A 21,486-nucleotide genomic window follows, 5' to 3' on the forward strand; every position below is an offset into this window, starting at 1 on the left:
TTTGCGAACTTGAATGAACACGGATGGAATATAAACACATTTAATCCGAAAAGTCTTCGTGGATAACATTGGATCAAAGTGACCATAAAGGATCTGAAAAAAATATTCAAATATTCTTAATAAGTCTTCAAATTGATGAAATTGATGCTGAAAACATATCAATCAAAACAGCTTTTCAGCACTTTCAGTGTAATTCCTTGCCTTAGAAAGTAAGGCCCCACCGATTAATCGGCCACCGATTATAATCGGCCGATTATTGGCCTTCAAACAATCGGCCAATTGGGCCAAATGGCCGATATTTTCCCCTTAAAACGTTATCGAAGAATAAAGAAGTTTCCAATGCTATGAAAGTACCCTGAATGCACCCTTTTGCTATTGTAGCGTTAGCAACTAGCAAGTGTGTAGCGTATGTTATTCTGTTGTCCCTAAATGTCCTTTAAGTTTTTGTTTTTGTTTTTAATGACACCGCAGTTGGAGGTAACTGTAAAACTAAACTCACAACGTGAAGAATGACATCCACTTTATATTTAAATACAAAACATGCTTCTTTTTTAAAACATCGCTAGCCTACTAGTGCTAATATGAAGTTAGCAAATGCTAACAGGAAATTAGCGTCGACTTCTGGAGTGTTTTTCCTTCAAATAACAAATCCACACACAAATGTTGTGGGTACACATACCCACAGATGAGATAATACTACACAAAGCCACAAATTCTTCCCAATGTGTGAAAAACGAGTTATTATAATAGAATTTAATTGCAACTTTCTTCTGTACTCACTTTAAGTGTGTACACCATGGATACACGGCTCCACGCTGCCCTTAAGAGGCCAAAACGCACAGGAACAGTCATCTTTTTTTATATAGCGCTTTCAAACAGCCTTAGCTGTCAGTATTTGTATTATATACATGTTTAATAAATAATCAGCAGATTAATCGGTAATTGGTATTTTTTTTCCTGCCAAAAATCTGGATCAGCATCGGCCTAAAAAAAAAAATGCATATCGGTCGGGCCCTATTAGAAAGTCTGACATTTGATCCACATGTTCCCAAATGGTCATCAAATATTTTTCAAGTTGCCTTAAAAAGTGTTCAACTTTCTTATAAGGTCTGAAAAGACAAATTTTCACTTGTCCTAGTTCCAAACGTGACAAACAAGACGAGACGAGAGTGCTTAAACCCGATTTCAAGCTGCTAGTGTGAAAACACAAGTGGACTGACTCCGTTTCTGGAAGTGTTTACACTTGGAATTAGATGCTCTCATCTGATTGGCTGAGCGTTCACACAAGCGGAGTGCTTCCAAAAAGTGTCACTGTGTCTTGAATTGAACAAAGCACAGCTCTAAAATATATATTTTTGAATATATTATTATTTTAACATCAGGCATCTGTGAGGAAGCTTTTTTTCCTGTGTGTGCGTGTTGATGATGATGTTGTTGTGTTGCAACATGCTAATTGGCTCCCTGGGGAGCAAATTGCAATTACCTGCTGCAGGGCAACACATACAAACAAACAAGCGCCACTGGACAATATGGAGAGAAACATGAAAATTGATTTATTTTTCATTTTCTCTTCTTTTTACTCCTTTATCTCATGAACTAATTGGATCATTTGATTTATACATTTATATATTAAATTTTATTATATTATTATATTTTATATATTTATAATAAAATAAATGTTAAAAAAATAATATATATTTTTTTTCATTTTCGCTTCTTTTTACTCCTTTTCTCATTAACTAATGGGATTATTTGATTTATATTTTATCTTGTTATTATATTTTATATATTTATAATACAATAAAAAAATTAAAAAATATAAAAACTGTTTTCATTTTCTCTTCTTTTTATTCCTCTTTCTCATGAACTAATTAGATTATTTGATTTATACATTTATAAATTTTATTATATTATTATATTTTATATATTTATGATACAATAAAAATTAAAAATAATATAATGTAAAAAAAAAAATTCATTTTCTTTTCTTTTTAGTCCTTTATCTCATGAACTAACTGGATTTATACATTTATGTATTTTATTATTATTAGATTTTACATATTTATAATACAATGAAAAATTAAAAAAAAAAAATCAAAATAATATAATAAATATATATTTTTCATTTTCTCTTCTTTTTATTCCTTTCTCATGAAGTAATTTGATTTGATTTATACATTTATATATTTTATTATATTATTAGATTTTATATATTTATAGTAGTACAATAAAAAAAATTAAAATTTTAAAAATAATAATTATATATATATATATATATATATATATATATATATATATATATATACATTTTTTTTTTTTTTGCTTATACGTGTCCATCTAACATTTTGTAACTGAATTGTCCATGACGACCTAAAAGTCTCTTTTTGTCGTATTGGTTTCAATTATTTATTTATCTTTTCATTTTTGCCAAGCGGTGAGCCCGGAGAAGGAGGACTACTACGCCGACATCCTGATTTACGTGACGGGCTGCGTGCTGTTCATCCTGGCGGTGGTGATCGTGGTGCTGTGCCGCATGCGCATGAGCGCGCGGAAGACGCTGCCCGAGCCGCCCGTGCAGAAACTCTCCAAGTTCCCGCTCAAGAGACAGGTAACAGAAAGTAGATACGAGATTTGCAAACAAATAAATCAAATCAAAGACCCCACCCAATCAACCCTCGTCACAAAGTTTGTTTTTCTTTAGCAAGGTGTTTGTAGCATCTAAATTTGATTTTGGCTTCCTGTTTGCAGCAGCGACATTGGAAGTCTTCTTCTTCTCTCTTATAAGGCAACGTTTTTATTGCATTCTTGTGTAATCTTTGCTCGCTTTTTTTGTCTCGCTAATCTCCCACCGAATTCTCTCCTTCTGTTTTTTTTCATAAGCGACTAAATCTCCCGCAAAGCTCCTGGCATTTTCCAGCACATATTACTTTTCAGGCCAAGCAAATTTGGAGCAGGACTCTTTTTTTTTTTTTTTTTTTTTTTTCTCCTCCTTGATCTGTGGCAACGTTTTTCTTGTCATTTTTGCTTCAGACGACAACTTGTCGGTTTATTAGTTTGGAGACGCAAAAGCAGATTTATCAGGACACTGGCAGGAAGTTGAAGTTTGGAAATGGGCTGCACTGGGGATGAAGCTTCCTTTTCCATTTGTCTTCGTTGTTGCTTCCATTTTGTTACTTCCTGCTTCCCACCTGTGCAAGTCATCGCCTGATTGGTTGGAATTCAAGTCAAATGTTTTACATCAAGGATGGAGAAACACGACAAGATGATCTTTACTATCTGTAACAAACGTCTCATCTTCCTCCTAGTTTAGTTAGTGAGCTAGTCAGTAGAAAGTTGATCTTTTAGTTTGTCAGTCAGTGGGTCACTTTCTTGGTTAGTTAATTAAAGTACTATATTTGCCTCTTAATCACTTCAAACAGTAGTCAGTCTGCTACTCTACTTAGTTGGTCACTTTATATATTTTATTTTTTTTTAATGGTCATTTAATTAGTGTTTTTGTAAGGTAGCTAGTTGGTTAGTTATTTCTGTATTCATAAGTTAGTTAGTTAGTCATCACATGATAGTCAGTCTGTTGTGTAGTTAGACTGCTAATTTGTTGCTTTTGTTTGTTAGGGAGCTGGTCAATTACTTAGTTACTTAACGAGTTACTTAATGAGTTAGTGCGTTTGTTTGTTTGCTTGCTTGTCTTAGTCAGTTAGCCGGTTATGTAATTCATCAAACAGTTTTTTTGTTGCTAAGTTACACTCTTAGTTCCTTTGTTAGGTAGCTAGTCAGTTAATTAGTTACTTACCTGAGTTAAACAGTCGGTTTGTTTGTTTGTCAGTCTGTCCGTCCGCCAGATAATAGGCCAGTTCTAATTTTCATTGTTTAGTTAGTTAGTTAGTTAGTCATTGCATGATAGTCAGTCTGTTGTGTAGTTAGACTGCACATTTGTTGCTTTCTTTGTTAGGGACCTGGTCAATTAATTAGTTAAAGTTAACTAATTATTAATTAGTGACTATTAGCTGATGAGTTTGTTTGTTTGCTTGTCTTAGTCAGTTAGCCGGTTATGTAATTCGTCAAACAGTTATTTTGTTGCTTAGTTACACTCTTAGTTCCTTTATTAGGTAGCTGGTCAGTTAATTAGTTACTTACCTCAATTAACCAGTGATTTTGTTTGTTTGTTTGTGGGCTGTTCATCCGCCAGATAATAGGCCAGTTCTAAAGTTCATTTTTTAGTTAGTTAGTTAGTTAGTTAGTTATTGCGTGATAGCCAGTCTGTTGTGTAGCTGGACTGATAATTTGTTGCTTTGTTTGATAGAGAGCTGGTCAATGTTATGTTATGTAATTCGTCAAACAGTTATTTTGTTGCTAAATTACATTCTTAGTTCCTTTGTTAGGTAGCTGGTCAGTTAATTACTTACTTACCTTAGTTAACCAGTTTGTTTGTCGGTCTGTGCGTCCGCCAGATAGTAGGTCAGTTCTAATGATCATTTTGTAGTTAGTTAGTTAGTTAGTTAGTTAGCTAGCTTTAGTTAGTTACATTATTAGGTAGTTTGTTGGTTCAGCAGTGAGTTAATGCATTTATTATTCAGTTACTTTTTTTATAGTGATGATAAGTTGCGGTTTGCTGCTGTATGAGTTGCTACTTGTACGCTAAAACTTTCCAGTTTGCATCTTGAATTCAACTTTGGGTGACCTTGAGTGAAAAATGGCTGACAATTATTAATTCAGCATCGAGTTTCCTCCACGCCCCACGTCGGCGTTGCTCCTTTCCCGCCGTTTCAGCGACGATAACAGTCTCCTGTGGTTTCTGCTTGGCACCCAAGCAGGTGTCCTTGGATTCCAACTCGTCCATGAACTCCAACACGCCGCTGGTGCGGATCGCCCGGCTGTCGTCCAGCGACGGGCCCGCGCTGGCCAACGTCTCGGAGCTGGAGCTGCCCTCCGACCCCAAGTGGGAGTTTTCCAGAGCGCGGTGAGCGAGCGACTTGCCCCCGGAACTTCCGGCTTAGCTTAGCCGCGTGCTAACCTTCCCCTTTGCTGCTTTTCCAGGCTGACTCTGGGGAAGCCTCTGGGCGAGGGCTGCTTCGGCCAGGTGGTGATGGCCGAGGCCATCGGCGTCGACAAGGAGAAGCCCAACAAGCCGCTGACGGTCGCCGTCAAAATGCTGAAAGGTACGGAGCCGTCACGTCGACGTAGTTTTTCGGTTTCCGTCTTACAACAGCTCGACATTCTGAAACCAGGCTTCTCGCGGCGTAGTTTAGAGTTTGGGGTGGGCGGATCGATCCAAATATCGATATTATCGATACCGATAAGTATCGATATCGGATTGATACTGCCGCTCTAATATTGGACTAGTAGTTTAATTTCAATTTGACTTGATTCTTTTATGCACTACTCCATCCTCCCCTCCTATGTTTGGATTGCCACGTGACTTCACATCTCATCTATGTAGTAGATTGCCTGAAACATACAGACAGTATAGTACTTGGAAAAATCATTTGCTTTGTATGTTGTTTTGTGTTTTATTGCTGCATGATCATCTTTGACATCTTGTTGATTTAAATTTGGGGAAAAAAAATCCACAAAAGAAGTGCAATGAATTTAAAGTTATTTGTTTGTATTTGTAGTTTCGGAATAGTATATGATAAAAAAAAAAAAAAAAAAAAGTTTACATTTTTTTCCCTATGATCACATTGTGCAATTAGTTTAATAAAGTAAAAAATATATATATATTGCTATGGTAATAATGTTTCTTGGGAAAATTATCAATAAGCTTTGTCCTAATTTTGTCCTTTGTTGAAAAAGGACACAACGCAAAAACACTTAGTTTGAAAATTGATTGTGATTAACCAATTCAATGATACAGCTACCTTAATTAAGAGAAATAAATATATACCATCATTTTTTTTTTAAATATCGGTAACTACTTACTACTTATCGGATCAATCCCAACATTTGACGTATCGCACACCGCAAGTTTGAGTAGCTCGTGGATAGATAGCTAAGGCTAACTTCAAAATAAAGTTGACTAAATAATACACCTGACGGCAATGCAAAAAGCCTTAGATAACTTTTACTTCGAAATTGAACCATGTCGTGGCGTGATGGCTAGCTTGACTTCCCTTTTTGACATTTAGTATTTCTTTATCGCACGTTTTATTAAAATTATATAGTTGCGTCAAACATCAAAACAACGCTATCCCAAAATCACCATCAATCGCTAATTTAGGACGCTAACAAACCGCTAGTTAATTACATAGTATGGCACGGCACAAATCTCCGACGTTAGGTGGCTAGCAGCTAGCTGTTAGCATAGATGAGTCTGACAGCCTTTCACTTCTCCGTCTCGTCTCAGATGACGCGACAGATAAGGATTTGTCCGACCTGGTGTCCGAGATGGAGATGATGAAAATGATGGGCAAACACAAAAACATTATCAACCTGCTGGGAGCCTGCACGCAAGATGGTGAGGGCCCCCGTTTTGCTAGCCTCCTTTAGCAATGCTAATGACCTGGGAAGTAACCGCGCACTGACGCAGGTCCGCTCTACGTTCTGGTGGAGTACGCCTCCAAGGGCAACCTGAGGGAGTACCTGCGGGCGCGTCGGCCGCCCGGCATGGACTACTCCTTTGACACCTGCAAAATACCCGACGAGCAGCTCACGTTCAAAGACTTGGTGTCCTGCGCCTACCAGGTGGCCCGAGGCATGGAGTACCTCGCCTCACAGAAGGTCAGCGCCTGCCGTGTGGATTTACAACGCCAGCACAAGTCACAATTGCAAAACAGCAGCTGTGAAAAAAAATAGAGAGAATTTAATGGGTGTTTGAGAAAAAATATTTATGTTGTGATTTTAAAAAGTTGTAATCTTATAAGAAATTGTTGCAAATGTACTAGACAAAGAAAAAGACATTCACTGTAAAAGTTGTAATGTTACACCAAACAGCAGCTGGGAAGAAAATCAACTCTATGCAATGGGAGTTCCGCAAGGCACAATGTTACGCCCCATACTTTTTGCAGTCTAAAATTGCAGCTGACAAAGATGACAAAAAAAAGTCATGTTCACAAAAAAATAACCTTGTAATGTCCATCGAGATGCAACGTTTTGAGAAATAAATACTCGTGTTTTTAAAAAAGTTGTAATCTTATAAGAAATCGTTGCAAAGGTTCGAGACAAAAAAAAACATATTCCGAGGAAAAGTTGTAATGTTACAACAAACAGCAGCTGAAAAAAATATATAGGATTTTATGGGTGCTCCGCAAGGCACAATGTTAGGCCCCATACTTTTTGCAGTCTAAAATTGCAGCTGACAAAGATTTAAAAAGTCATGTTAACAGAAAAAAACATTGTGATGTCCATCGAGAAGAAAAGAGAAATGGAAAAATAATACTCATATTTTGATTTTAACTCTTTGACCGCCAAAAAACGTTTAATAACGATTAGTAAAATCACGATGTATGCTGCCATAAACGTTAAATTATGTCAACTCCTTTTTTTTTTCTTTTTTTTTCTTTTTTTTATTTATTTTTTTTAAATCAATGGGCAGTTCACCGTCTCAGTGCAGCACGTGCTACCTGGTCAATGAGTTGTGGAATCAAAAACCCTCACTATCTGTAGCCAGCAGATGGCAGCATTGTATCTCTTTTCAATGGTCTCAATGTGTATGAAATTTGATGAAACAGAACGTTTTCAAGGATGACTTAAATGATCAAAGTCTTTGTCATATTAAAGGATTTTTTTTTTTTTGATAACGTGTGGCAGTAATAGAGTTAAAAAGTTGTAATCTTTATTAGAAATTGTTGCAAAGGTACTAGACAAAAAAGGGGAAAAGGGGAAAAGTTGTAATGTTACACTAAACAGCAGCTGGAAAAAATATATGTAGAATTTAATGGGTGTTCCGCAAGGCACAATGTTAGGGCCCATACTTTTTGCAGTCTAAAATTGTAGCTGACAAAGATGACAAAAAAAAAAAAAAGTCATGTTTACAGAAAAAAAAACTCCATCTTGATGGAGATCATGTTTTTTTTCTGTGAACATTACTTTTTTTTTTTTTGTCATCTTTGTTAGCTACAATTTTAGACTGCAAAAAGTATGGGCCCTAACATTGTGCCTTGCGGAACAACAAATAAATCCTATACATTTTTTCCAGCTGCCGTTTGGTGTAACATTTCAACTTTTCACCTGAATTTTTTTTTTTTTTTTTTTTTTTTTTTTTTGATGTCCATCGAGATGCAACGATTTGAGAAAAAACACTCGTTTTAATTTTAAAAAGTTGTAATCTTATATAAAAAAAAAAAATGTTGCAAAGGTACTAGACAAAAAAAAAGTTTTAATGTAACACTAAGCTGCTGAAAAAAAAAAAATCAATTGTATGCAATGGGAGTTCCGCAAGGCGCAACGACAGGGTCCATGCTGTTTACATTCAACATATAAATAAGCTGATAAAGATGAGGAGAAAAAAAATATTACAAATTCCCAATATTACAAGAAAAATGTGTCAAAGTGAAATGTCATATGACAAAAGTTATGATGTTATAAGAGAAAGTTATAATATTTTGAAGAAAAAAGTCATAATGGTAAATCGTCATGAAAAAAAGTTTACAAAATATTAGGAGGAAAAAAATATTTTATTAGAAAAAAATTAAATATAACAAGAAAAAGTCTAATTGTTGTGAGAAAAAGTTGTGATATTACATTAAAAGAAGTCGTACTACAGTCATGTTCCAAGGAAAACCTTAGTTACACAAAAAATTTGGAGTCTTAAGAGAAACGGAGACAAAAATGATGTTTTTCGTATTGTTGCCGTGCAAGTCGTCATGATGCATCTTTGTGGCTTTCCTTCCATCTCAGTGCATCCATCGAGACCTGGCGGCCAGAAACGTCCTGGTGACGGACGACAACGTCATGAAGATCGCCGACTTCGGCCTGGCCAGAGACGTGCACAATATTGACTACTACAAAAAGACCACCAACGTGAGAGCGCTTTTCTTTGATTTTTAATCTCAACTTCAGCATGACATGCTTCATCATCAAAATGGGATGACTTTGATCATATAACACGAGAGCACAGTGGCAAATGTTGCAAATAAGTTCTAATATTATGAAAAAAAGTTGCAATCTTACAAGAAAAATGTCAAAGTGGAGATAAGAGGGAGTCCGCATCTTTCCTCGCGGGTGTTTTTCCACCAGGATTCAAAGAGAGGGGCAAAGGTCAGGGGTCACAAAGGTACACACACACGTGTACAAAAAATGGACCAGTTCTAGAAAAAACGGAAAAAAAAAGAATTCCTCAGAAAAAGTCATAAAGGAAATGTCGTAAATGTAAAAAAAAAAAAAGCGATATATTTATCAGAAAAAAAGTCATGACTATAAAATTGTGCTAATGTATTTGAAAAAAAAAAAAGTTGTAATGCTACAAGAAAAAAAAGGTAACATGTTATGTTATGAGGGAGAGAAAAAAATGAAAGTCATGAAATTTGGGAAGTTAAAATAATCCATTTAGAATAAAAATGTAATTTTGTTCAACAAATGCCACAATGCTATGAGAAAAAAAGTCAACAAAAAAGTTGTAATTCTAGATTAAAAATCATCACAAAGAGGGCAAAGAGGTTGAATTGCTACCAGTGATAAAAAAGAAATGTCATAATATTATAAGAGAATAAGTCATAAAATTTGAAGTTAACTTCGTTGATTTAGGGAAAAATGTCATAATGTTAGTTACAAAAAAAAAAAAAAAGTTGTAAAGCTACAAGAGAAAATTGGTAATGCTGTGGAGGGAAATGTAAAGTTACGAGAAGTGAAATAAATGACACCAGTTTTTACATAAAAAGAAAATTGAAAAGGAAGGGGGAGGGGCAGCAACTCCCAGAATGGGATATGGGGGGGGACACACAGCACATAGCCACAATAAAAACATTACAACAACGACCCAAATACTTGCACATGTGGGAGTGGGGAGCCATGTCTGTTGGGCGGGGCTTGGGCGTTAAAGACCAGACACACTGACGGAGACGCTCGCCAGCCTTGACGAGGCACTCTGCATCCTCCTCAGCTCACTCAGAAAAAAAGTTGGAAAGGCGCAAAAAAAAACAAAAAACTGTAAAGAAGTTGTCGGAACTGTGAAAAAGAGAAAGTCACAATGTTAAGAGAAAATTAACTCATTCACTGGCAGCCATTTTCACACAAGCAATCCCTTTCACTCCCGGCTTGTTTTACTGAATTTTGGCGGATTTTGCAAGGCCCACAGAATATTGTGTTTTATTGCTATAAAAACATGGAACCTACCAAAAGAAAGATTAGAGTCTCTTCTTTCATCAGGAAAAAATGTGTATTTCTATCTGTTTTCGTTTTGCAGCAATTAGCATTAGAATATAGCTAAGTTTCATCATTATTCACATTCCTGGTAAAAATACTGACAAAAAGAGCTTGTTGCAACATGGCCCTGGCTGTTTGCTTATACTCTGCTGCCACCTGCTGGCCTCAATAACTGCCATTGCTTTAAGCCACCTTTTCATTTCAGAAGTTGCATCAAAGCCTTCTGTATGCTCTTGCATGTAAAATACACAAAAGAAAACTTGTAAACATGTTTTTGGGAGGGAAGGACAGAGTGTTGAAAAACATTTTTACACGTTTTTGGGATTGAATGAGTTAAAACATTTTTTATCATTTTAACTCTTTTACCGCCAAAAACGTTTAATGATTATAAGAATCGCAATGTAAAATATAGCTAAGTTTCAGCATTATTCATAAATCTATTTAGAATTGTGAGTATGGTAAATGAACTTTTTTTTTCAACATGGCCCCTGGTTGATCTCTTGTACTCTGCTGCCACCTGTTGGCCGTTTGTGTAATAGCTACCATTACTTCAACTGTTTTTTGCAGTCTTCTGTATATTATAGCATAAAAAAATGTATAAATACGCCTTTGGGAGACGAAACATTTAAAATACAACGTATTTATACGTTTTTGGGCGCAAATGAGGGGAAAAAACCTGTTCGGATAGAAGGAGAAAAATCATCATTTAAAAAAAAATTAAACTGGAAAAAAAGTCAATTCTTTTGCAAAAAAAAATAAAACTGAAAGTACTGAAACTTTTGGGACTGCAAAAATATAAATTGTTTTTGTGTATTTTTTGCTTTTGTTGACTTTTTTTTTTTTTTTTTGCTTTTTTTTTTTTTTTTTGTGGTGTTGCTCAGGGTCGTCTCCCCGTGAAGTGGATGGCACCGGAGGCTCTCTTCGACCGGGTGTACACTCACCAGAGCGACGTGTGAGTTTCCCTTTCCGCCGGCCGCTCGCTCGCATCGCGGCGGGAATCCGGACCTTGTTGAAATATCTCGCCCCGGCGCATTAGCGTCAAGAAGTCAGCGGGCTCCGTGCCAATTTGCCAATTGGACAACGGGAATCCCGAGCGAGCTCCTCCCGTATTGCATTCCCGAGCTCGCTCCGTAATCTCCCCCCCGCACGACATCAGAGGGAGCCGAGCGGCGCGCTGCCTCGCCGTGTTTTAACTGCCGAAATCCGCAGAGTGAGAGATAAAGAGGGAGTCTACATCTTCCCTCGGGGGTGTTTTTCCACCGGGATTCAAAGGTCAGGGGTCACAAAGGCACACACGCGTGTACACAAAATGGACCAGTTGTAGAAAAAAAAAAGAATTCCTCCGAAAAAGTCATAAAGGAAGTTGTAAAGTTTGATTACGTTGCATTTACAAATGTCATAAACGTCCAAAAGAAAAAATATTTTTAAAAAATAAAATAAAGGTATATTTATAAGAAAAAAAAGTCATACCATTATAACTATAAAATTATGGTAATGTATTGGGGAAAAAAGTTATAATGCTACAAGACAAAAAGGTAACATGGTATGTTATGAGGTAGAAAAAAAATGAAACACAAAGTCATCAATGTCTCATGTCTGACGTCTCACCAGGATTCAAAGAGAGGGGTTTCTTTAAGCAAGTCGCAAAGGTCAGGGGTCACAAAAGCACACGCGTGTACACAAAATGGACCAGTTCTAGAAAAAAAAAAAAAAAGAATTCCTCAGAAAAAGTCAGAAAGGAATTGGTAAAGTTTGATAATGTTGCATTTACAAATGTCGTAAACGTAAAAAACAAAAAACAAAAAAAACGATATATTTATAAGAAAATTCATACTATTATAATTATAAAATTGTGCTAATGTATTGGAAAAAAGTGGTAATGCTAGACGAAAAACAAAGATAACATGGTATTTTATGAGAGAGAAAAAAACTAAAGTCATGAAATTTGGGAAGTTAAAATAATCCATATAGAATAAAAATGGAATTTTGTTATACAAATGTCGCAATGCTACGAGGAAAAAAGTCAATAAAAAAAAAAAAGTTGGAATTCTAGATTAAATATCACATAAGGGCAAAGAGGTTGTAATGCTGCCAATGATAAAAATTATATTATAAGAGAATAAGTCATAAAATTTGAAGTTGAGTTCATAAATTTAGGAGAAAATATCATGTTAGTTAAAAAAAAAAAAAAAAAATCGTAAAGCTGCAAGAGAAAAGTGGAATGTTGTGAGGGGGAAAAAAATGTAAAGTTACGAGAAAATTTGTGAAATAAAAAAATTCTGATAATACATTTAGGATTTAGTAAGACAAAGGTCACTCCAAAAAAAAGTTTATTTTTACGAAGTCACAATGGAAAAAAAATTTGAATGTTATGTTAAAAATCACATTACAAAAGAAGTAACGGTAACAGCAAAAAAATTGTCAGAAAATTATGAGGAAAAAAGCATGAATGCTACAAGAAAATAATACATAAAAATTATCAATTTTGGCGGGAATAAACTGAAGGGCTCTGAGAAAAATGTCATAATAATAGAAAAAGAACGCTGTAAAGACACAAGAAAAAAAAAAAGTCATGTTAATTGAAAAAAAAAAAAGACAACAAAAAAATTACATCAAAAGAAAAATTGCAAAAGGTCGTTAGAAGACTTAAAATAGTAAATGACAGCAATGTTATTTTTTTTAAGTACTCTATGAGAGAAAAATCATAATATTTGAAACCAAAAAAAGCTGAAATTACTGGACTGGAAAAACAACCGAATGTTACGAGAAAGCCTGTTATGTGCACAAGTGAGCGTTTTCCAAGGCTGCCCGTCAACATGGTCGCCCGGCGTGTGCGCGTGCGTGTGCGTGCGTGTGTGAGAGATTCCGACACACTGGGAAAGAATCCCGCCGGCCCGCTGCTGTGTTTTTCCAGCAGGTCTGCATTTACAAAGTGGATCCACCAGCCAGCCAGCCAGGCGGCGCAAATACTCGAGTACAGTAGTGGAACCACCCCCATTCTTCATCTCAATGCCACAATATTGGCAGAAAATTTTCAATATCGTCAAGTTACAATGTGGAAAAAAAAATTGTAAAGTTGTAAAGTTATGAAAATACATTTGAAAATAGAGTAATGTTGGAAAGTTGTGGAAAAAGTGTATATAATATAAAGATAAAATGCTCAAATTGAATAATCAGTGGTGAGTTTCTGGCTTAAAAAGTTGCGTGAGATAAAAAAAAAAAAATCTAATAAAATGTTCCAGTGTGGATGTCGTAACAATTTTTGTGATGTGTTTTGTGCGAGCAGGTGGTCTTACGGCGTGTTACTGTGGGAGATCTTCACGCTGGGGGGGTCGCCGTACCCGGGCATCCCCGTCGAGGAACTCTTCAAGCTGCTCAAGGAGGGACACCGCATGGACAAACCCGCAAACTGTACCCACGAGCTGTGAGTCGCGCAAACCACAAACAAAATTGAGAGTTGACATAAAAAAAAAAATTTAAAAAAAAGCCGTGCGACATTACAAGAAAAGAAATTGGAATGTGGATTTAAAAAAAAAAAAAAAAGTTTCTGTATTATTATTAAGGGAATGCTGGAACATAAAAAAGAAAAAAGTTGTAGTGTTCCAACTCAAGTAAAAGTTTTAATATGATAAGAAAAAATGTCATAATGTTACCAGAAAGTGTCATCATTAGAAGTCATATTACAAGAAAATAATAAAGTTAAGGAGGACAAAAAAGGATTTAATTTCACTTTTTTTTTATTCATGAAAAGTTACTAGAATAAATTCCTCATACAGTGATACCTCGGCTCACGAACGCTTCAGCTCACGAACTTTTCGCCTCACGAACATTAAATTCGCGAGAATTTAGTCTCGGCTGACGAACTACTTTTCGGCGGACAAACCAAACCACGCGGTCGAACAGCACCACGGTGGCGGCCACGAGAAGCTGACGCACGCTCACGGCGTCCCAGTTCGTCACCCCCTTTCTTTTAGTGCGGACGCGGTTTGTGTTTGATAGACATTTTGAGTGTACTTTTGCTATTATGGGACCGAAAAAGACCCCACCACAGGCTAGTGTTAAGCCTAATGCTTACCAGCGAGGGACGGCGATTCGGCGGCGCGTTTGCATTGTAGTCAATGGAGTTCGCGCCACTAAAAAAAGCGAAAGTGCCATCACGTACCTCAAAAAAGGAGAAAATCGTGCCACGGCTGTTTAGTCCCAGGAAAGAGGTGAAAGTAGTTGGCGGTGCTCACTTTTTGTTGACTCGCTAAAGTGCTCCACTTCCTTGTCACCAAAACGACACACCTCCTCCGCTCCGGTGAGCACGAAAGTGCGAATGAGCGACAACCGTTCCGTAAACACTCTACGCGGTGAAACGCTCGCGAATGAAGTAAGTCTACCATTGCTACTATCCTTAAGAACTACCATCACAAAGTAAAATAAAACGACTTTATTATACAGTACAATTTATTTATTTAATTACAATACAATAGCACATTTATTATACATAAAATAAGGTATATTTTTGTGTAGTTTTAAGGCTTATTTAGTAGAAAATTATGTTTTATAGGGACCTGGGAACGGATTATTCTCATTTTAATGGTTTCTTATGGGAAATAAATGTTCGGAAGAAGAACTTCGGTTTACACACACTCTCTGGGAACCAATTAAGTTCGTAAACCGAGGTATCACTGTATTTGGAAAAAAGTCATATAAGAAATATAATCATAAAATTATAAGAAAATATAAATGTATATTACAAGAATGAAGTTGTAATTATTACAAGAAACAAATGTGGAGAAAAAAAAACACTTTTCAAGTCATAAAAAAAAAAATAGAAAAAAAGTTGCAAAGTTACTAGAAAATTGTACAGAAGTCGTAATAGTATTGGAGAAAAAGTGGTATTGTACAAAACCTAATTTGAAGATTGTAGATTGAAATTGTAAAAGGTGAAAATTCTTCTTACAATAGTAGAGTTGAAGAATTCAAATGGTGACTTTCAAGAACAGATGAAAAAACAAACAAACATGGAAATATTGTAGCAAGTGGCAAATTTCATGTGAAAGTTGAGTGCTGACAAGGTTTCTTTCCTCTGTGTATCGCAGAACTTGCGATAATAGGCCAAGCTAATAGGCTAAGCTACTGGGCTAAGCTAATAGGCTAAACTAATAGGCTAAGCTAATGAGCTAAGCTAATAGGTCAAGCTAATAGGCTAAACTAATAGGTTAAGATAATAGGCTAAGATAATGGGCTAAAATAATAGGCTAAGCTAATTGTCTAAACTAATAGCCCAAGATAATAGGTTAAGCTAATAGGCTAATCTAATAGGCTAAGCTAATGGGCTAAGCTAATAGGCTAAGCTAATGGTCTAAGTTAATAGGCTAAGCTAATAGGTAAGCTAATAGACTCAGCTAATGGACTAAATTAATAGGCTAAGCTAATAGGTTAAGCTAATAGTTAAACTAATATGCTAAGCTAATAGGCTAAGCTAATGGGTTAAGATAATGGGCTAAGCTAATAGTTAAGCTAATGGGCTAAGCTAATGGGTTAAGATAATGGGCTAAGCTAACAGTTAAGCTAATGGGCTAAGCTAATGGGCCAAGCTAATAGGCTAAGCTAATGGTCTAAGCTAATGGTCTAAGCTAATAGGCTAAGCTAATAGGCTAAGCTAATGGGCTAAGCTAATAGGCTAAGCTAACGGGCTCGTGTGTGTGTTGCAGCTACATGATCATGCGCGAGTGCTGGCACGCCGTGCCGTCGCAGAGGCCGACCTTCCGCCAGCTGGTGGAAGATCACGACCGTGTTTTGTCCATGACCTCCACCGATGTAAGTCCATCTGAAATATCAACACTTTTTCAATTGCAATTATTAGTTAAAAAAAAAAATGCTGATTTTCCCACAAATGTTGTCAAAAAGTGTGCTAAAGTGATGTATGTGATTCCCCCCCTCAAGGAGTACTTGGACCTTTCGGTTCCGCTGGAGCAGTACTCGCCCACGTGCCCGGACTCCAACAGCACGTGCTCGTCGGGCGACGACTCTGTGTTCGCCCACGACGCCCTGCCCGACGAGCCCTGTCTTCCCCACGCCCACAACGCCGCCGCTCAGACATAAAAACCTCAGCTGGAGTGGGGTGAGGGGGCGGAGGACGCCTGGACGCCCCCCAATAATCACCTCACCGAGACCAGCCGGAAGGATGCTCGGGAAAACTTTGAAGGATTTTTTTTTATTATTTTTTTTATCACATAGTTTATTTTTGTACACGGCCAGTCTATTTGTTACGGACAATCTGTGGGAGGGGTAAAAAGGGGAACGTGGGGGGAGGGTTGGGGGTGGTTGACCAATCTGTGCCTACCGGGATGGAAGAACCCGGATCGGGGAAATCTTCCAAAGTTTGGACTCGACGTTCTTCCAAAAGTCCTCCAACGAGTCGACTTCACTAACGAGTTCCCACAAAAGAGAGTTTATTGTAAATACAAACATGCAAAGAGGAGTTATTATTATATTGGCATCTAGCATCAAAAAAAAAAAAAAATGTTCTAGACAGAAAGGTATGGAGAAGACACTGTTTTGCCACAGAAATGTTTTTGAAGTTTATTAAGGTGTATATTTGTAAAGATATTTATAAATCAACAGGTTTGGCTAAAAAGGGGTGCACAAAAAGCAGATTTTTATTTGTCACTTTTTTTTTTCTTTTTTCTTTTTTTAAATCGGGCCCACAGTCGTCACTCTGGTTTGGGAAAATGATTTTACCGACGCACTGGAAAGGAAAAATTGTGATTCGCTAGTAAACGAAATGTTCAGAAGGCACGAGAAGGCATGTTTCAAGACAAAAAAAAAAAAAAAACTTGTAAGGTTACAATAATAAAGTTGGAATATGTCGATAAAACAAGATTATTTTAAAAGAAAAGAAAAAATAAGTTACAAGGAAAAAAAACTTCACATAAATCTAGTGAAGTTATGAGGAAAAAAATGTTTAATATTACTCGGGAAAAGATTGTCACGTTGAAAATTGAAAAAATTATAAGGTAGAAATTTAACAAAAAAAAAAAAAAAAAGTTGTAAAGTCAAGAATTTTTTTCATCACAGGAAAAAAAATAGAAAAAAAACAGTAACATTATGAAAATTAAGTTGGAATAATACCTCAGAGCAAAAGTTTTTGTTTTGTTTTTTTAATTAGTAAAGTTACGCGAAAAAGTTTTAATGTGACAAGAAAAATTCAGAAAGTTACCCCCCAAAAAAAAAAAATAAATCTGGGAGAACAAAAGTTGTAAATTTCAGTGATTTTTTTTTTCTTCTTTTTTTTTACAAGACAAAAAAATGGTAAAATTATGTTTTTTTTAAAACATCACAAAAAAATTTGTGAAAAATGTGTGAAAATAAATCTGAATTATGCAAGAGCAAAACATTTTCTATGAGGAAAAACATCAGTGTAAACTTCAGTGATTTTTTTAAACAATAGTTAACATTTTTAGAAGAGAAGTTTGAAAATTTTATGAAAACAAATTGTCTTCATATTACAAGGAAAAAAAAAACTGCCAAGATAAACATTACTGTACCAAGCAAGTTTTCCAAATAATATTCCGTTTGTATTATTCACGACTTTTCCCCGAAACTTACCAAATTTTTCTCATATTGTTGCACCTTTTTTTTTTTTCCCAGTCTTCTAGTCGTATTCCAATTTTGACTTTCCAGCGTGTCACTGCTCCTGCTTTTGTCTTGCGTTTACTTTTTATTATTATTATTTTTAATGCAGAATAAGCGAGAAACTCATTCCGAGTTGTCTCTCGCAAAGACGACGTTCACGTCTTGCTGGCCAAGAGACGTTGAACACCAGAGCGGCTCCCAAACAAAAAAAACTGCAAGTCCCATCATGCTTTGCACCTCGATAGGCAAAAGTGGAAGAAAAAGCAATATTTGTGTGCATGTGTGTGCGAATGTGTGTTAAAAATTGAAATGAAGTCATGCTGTGGAATATGGAAAAAAAACAAGATTTTGATTTCTTTACATTTTATTTTCATTTTTTGTGTTCTGTAAATGTGCTGATTGTTCGTCAAAGTGCCAAATGAAGTCTTAAAAAGTCTGTTTCGCTGAGTCGCCAAAATCGCGATGTGACACAGAAGCAAAACATTATGGGATGATCAAAAACAGACTTTTTTTTTTCTTTTCTTTTTTTTAAATCATGAAATTTGCAGTGTTAAAGAAATGAAATTAGCTTGCTGCTTACTTGGAAAAAAAAATCCCAACAAAATCATGAGAGTACTTAATCATTTGTCCCCTTTTAGTATTTTATTTTGCTGGGAGATTTTTTTTATTTTTATTTTTTTAAAGCACCAAATATTTTGACAATAATAATATACAAGTCTTCCCTTGTTTTTTTTTTGTTTGTTTGTTTGTTTTGTTTTGTTTTTTACTGTGATTGGAAGCAAAAAATGGAAGGCACTTGTGTAAAAAAAAAAAAAAAAAAAAAGTGAAGAAGAAGAAGTAGAAATGGACATTTTTATTATTATTTATTCTTCCATGCTGTGTCAAAGCTTTCCCTATGGTGAGAGTCTTTTTATATTCAAGCTAGCTGAGTTTATTTTTGTCTTTTTTTTTTTTTATTCCATTTTTTGGAGAATCAGATGATCAAACGCTTTCGCGCGAGCCTTCTTTCCCGTGTTGTTGCCACGTCACAGCGTTAGTTGCGTTAAAAACATTTGATTTGATGCTAACAGCTAGCATATTAGCAATTATGCTCTTGTACAAAATATTTTGACTGTTTAGAATTTTGTTTTACAAATTTTAAGCCTAAAACGATGACTGATGCTTGCATATTAGCAATTATGCCCATGCACAAAATATTTGACTGTTTATAATTTTTAGTTTAACAAATTTAAAGCCTAAAACGACGATGAATGCTAGCAACTAATTGTTAACATAAAGACATGTTTAATTAATTAAAATCCGAAATAATAATTCAACTTAACCATGCAGTATACCAAAAAAATAATTCAGTTGGTCCTTCACGAACTAAAATCATTGCAATAATCCGAAATTCTATCGTAAATATGATCGTAACGCAAAACAGCTAACCGTTGTGTAACTTATCACGTTTTTATTTGTTAGCTATGACATACTAATTCATGTCATAAATGACAAAAATTCACAAAAAAATATGAAAATAAAGTGAACACATTTTAACATTAAATTTTTTTATATATATATATATATTTATTTTTATTTTTTTTAAGAATTCAGACATTTTTTTAATCCAATGTCCACAAATTGACCAGAAAAAAAAAAATTTGAATTTGGTGAAAGCTCGCAACACACAGCAAAAATTTGAAAAATTATCGGCAATGCCACATTTTTAATTCTACATTCATGTCATGTTTTTCCTGTATGAATTATTGACAAAATTACCTAAATACAGATTTTAAAACAATTCACATATTTAGCAAACAAATTCTAACTGTGACGTTTACAATAAATAATTTTAAGTCCGTAATGCACGATTTGACATTAAATTTGACAGTAACGTTAGCATATTAACGACAGCTACATTATTATTTTATTTATATTTTACGAGCAAGTTGAAAGCGTTAAAAATCAAATGACGACGGTGGCGACTTATCGGCTTTTCACATTCGTTTTGTCCGTTTGACTTTTCTGAGCTGGATTATTTTATTTTTTTTCATTGTTTTTCCTCACGCAATGTTTTATCTTTGGTCAGATTAATTTATAGTTTTGAAAACGTGCTTGCTGTTGTACATAAGAGACATTAGAACTTTTTTTTTTTTTTAAGAGTTTTATTCAGCCGTTTTTGTTTTGCATTCCACTTTAGCGCAATTAGCAGCAGGCTTGTATGACGTAATTTATTTTCGATAACATAGAAAAGTGGAACTAACCATTTGGCATTTTGTTCATTTGTGGCTTATGATGATTATGATGATGATGATGATGATGATAATGATGATGACGGATGCTGCGGAACATTCCGGCACGAGGCGGCGAAATGTGTGCCTGACAAAAAAAAAAAAAAAAAAAAAAACATGTAGCTGTCTGTCAACAAGCAGCTTTTCAAATAAACAGCTTATTATGTTGTCATATGAAAGAAGTTTTTGCTTCATATTTTTTCATGCAATTAAAAAAAACATTTTTCAAAATAGTCAAATAAGCAACAGAACATTAAGATATGACACCAAATCAAAATAACACAAGTCAGTTTGTTTGCCTCTCCGCACTTTTTATTTATTTTTGGTTGGATAAATGTGGCACATTGCAATAAACAAAAGTCTTGGGTGTATTAATTATTTATTAATTATGTCATCCTCTGGAGAACAGAGCACAAAAAGGCTAAATTGCCTCCATATTATTAGTTTTTTACTTATTATTCCTTTTTTACTTTTTTTGTTTTTTTTTACTTTTTTACTTACTTAAAAAATCTACAAAAATGCTAAAATTGACTCCCAAAAATGCACAAAAAATATTGTTTAAAAAATCCCCAAAATCAAGAAAATGAAGTTAAAACAATGTATTTAGAAAAAAAAAAACATGCAGAGCTTAAAAGATACAAAATACATGACCAAAAAAAAAATTCAGAAAAAAAAAAATATGAAACTACAACAACAACAAAACTACGGAAGTGATGGAGGGCGGGGCTTGATACTGGGCATGGTGGGGGAGGGGAAAATCAACCAGTGTTAAAATTGACTCCCAAAAATGATGAAAAAATATTAACAGTTTGAAAAAAATCCTCCAAAAATCATCAAAATGAAGTTGAAACAATGTATGTAGAAAAAAAAACATGCAAATAAATTAGAGCTAAAAAGATCCAAAATATGTGACAAAAAAAAATAATTCAGAAACAAAAATGAGTAAAAATACAACAACAAAAAACTAGGGAAGTGATGGAGGGCGGGGCTTGGTGCTGGGCATGGGTGGGTTTGGCGGCGGTCCCACGCCAAATGGCGGCCGGCCGGCCTGCCCGTCGCCAGCGGAGCTTCCCCTGCCCGCCTCAAGTGCCTCAATTCAGGACACTTGTGTGAGGGCCACTTGTTTTTGCCGCTAAATGCCACTTTCTCTTGCGGGGGCGTTTGCTGGCCTTTTTCCACGATGAGAACAACACCCCCCCACACACACACACACTTCTCTTCCCGTGCACAGCGTTGAGAGCTCGAAGGCTGAGTGCTCGAAAACCACCATGTATAAAAACGATCATGTATAGCA

The 21,486-nt window shown here is 35.5% G+C and overlaps 1 protein-coding gene across 4 annotated transcripts in view; it reads left to right on the forward strand.

Annotated features, from left to right (window-relative positions):
• The window catches only part of fgfr3 (fibroblast growth factor receptor 3), a 134,053-nt gene extending 115,598 nt beyond the window's left edge, over positions 1-18,455 (forward strand). For 3 of the 4 annotated variants that reach the window (XM_077538178.1, XM_077538180.1, XM_077538181.1), the window contains 10 exons: positions 2,433-2,608; positions 4,809-4,957; positions 5,035-5,156; positions 6,341-6,451; positions 6,524-6,714; positions 8,833-8,955; positions 11,178-11,248; positions 13,583-13,720; positions 15,999-16,104; positions 16,231-18,455. In XM_077538178.1, coding sequence (XP_077394304.1) covers positions 2,433-2,608; positions 4,809-4,957; positions 5,035-5,156; positions 6,341-6,451; positions 6,524-6,714; positions 8,833-8,955; positions 11,178-11,248; positions 13,583-13,720; positions 15,999-16,104; positions 16,231-16,389 — 1,346 coding nt within the window. In that variant the 3' untranslated portion in view covers positions 16,390-18,455. The remainder of the gene's footprint in view (positions 1-2,432; positions 2,609-4,808; positions 4,958-5,034; positions 5,157-6,340; positions 6,452-6,523; positions 6,715-8,832; positions 8,956-11,177; positions 11,249-13,582; positions 13,721-15,998; positions 16,105-16,230) is intronic. The other variant, XM_077538179.1, reaches the window with a different exon arrangement.
• The last annotated feature ends 3,031 nt before the right edge of the window (positions 18,456-21,486 follow it).

The sequence above is a fragment of the Festucalex cinctus genome, chromosome 12 (genome assembly GCF_051991245.1).
Source record: "Festucalex cinctus isolate MCC-2025b chromosome 12, RoL_Fcin_1.0, whole genome shotgun sequence".
NCBI classification, from domain to species: Eukaryota; Metazoa; Chordata; class Actinopteri; order Syngnathiformes; family Syngnathidae; genus Festucalex; species Festucalex cinctus.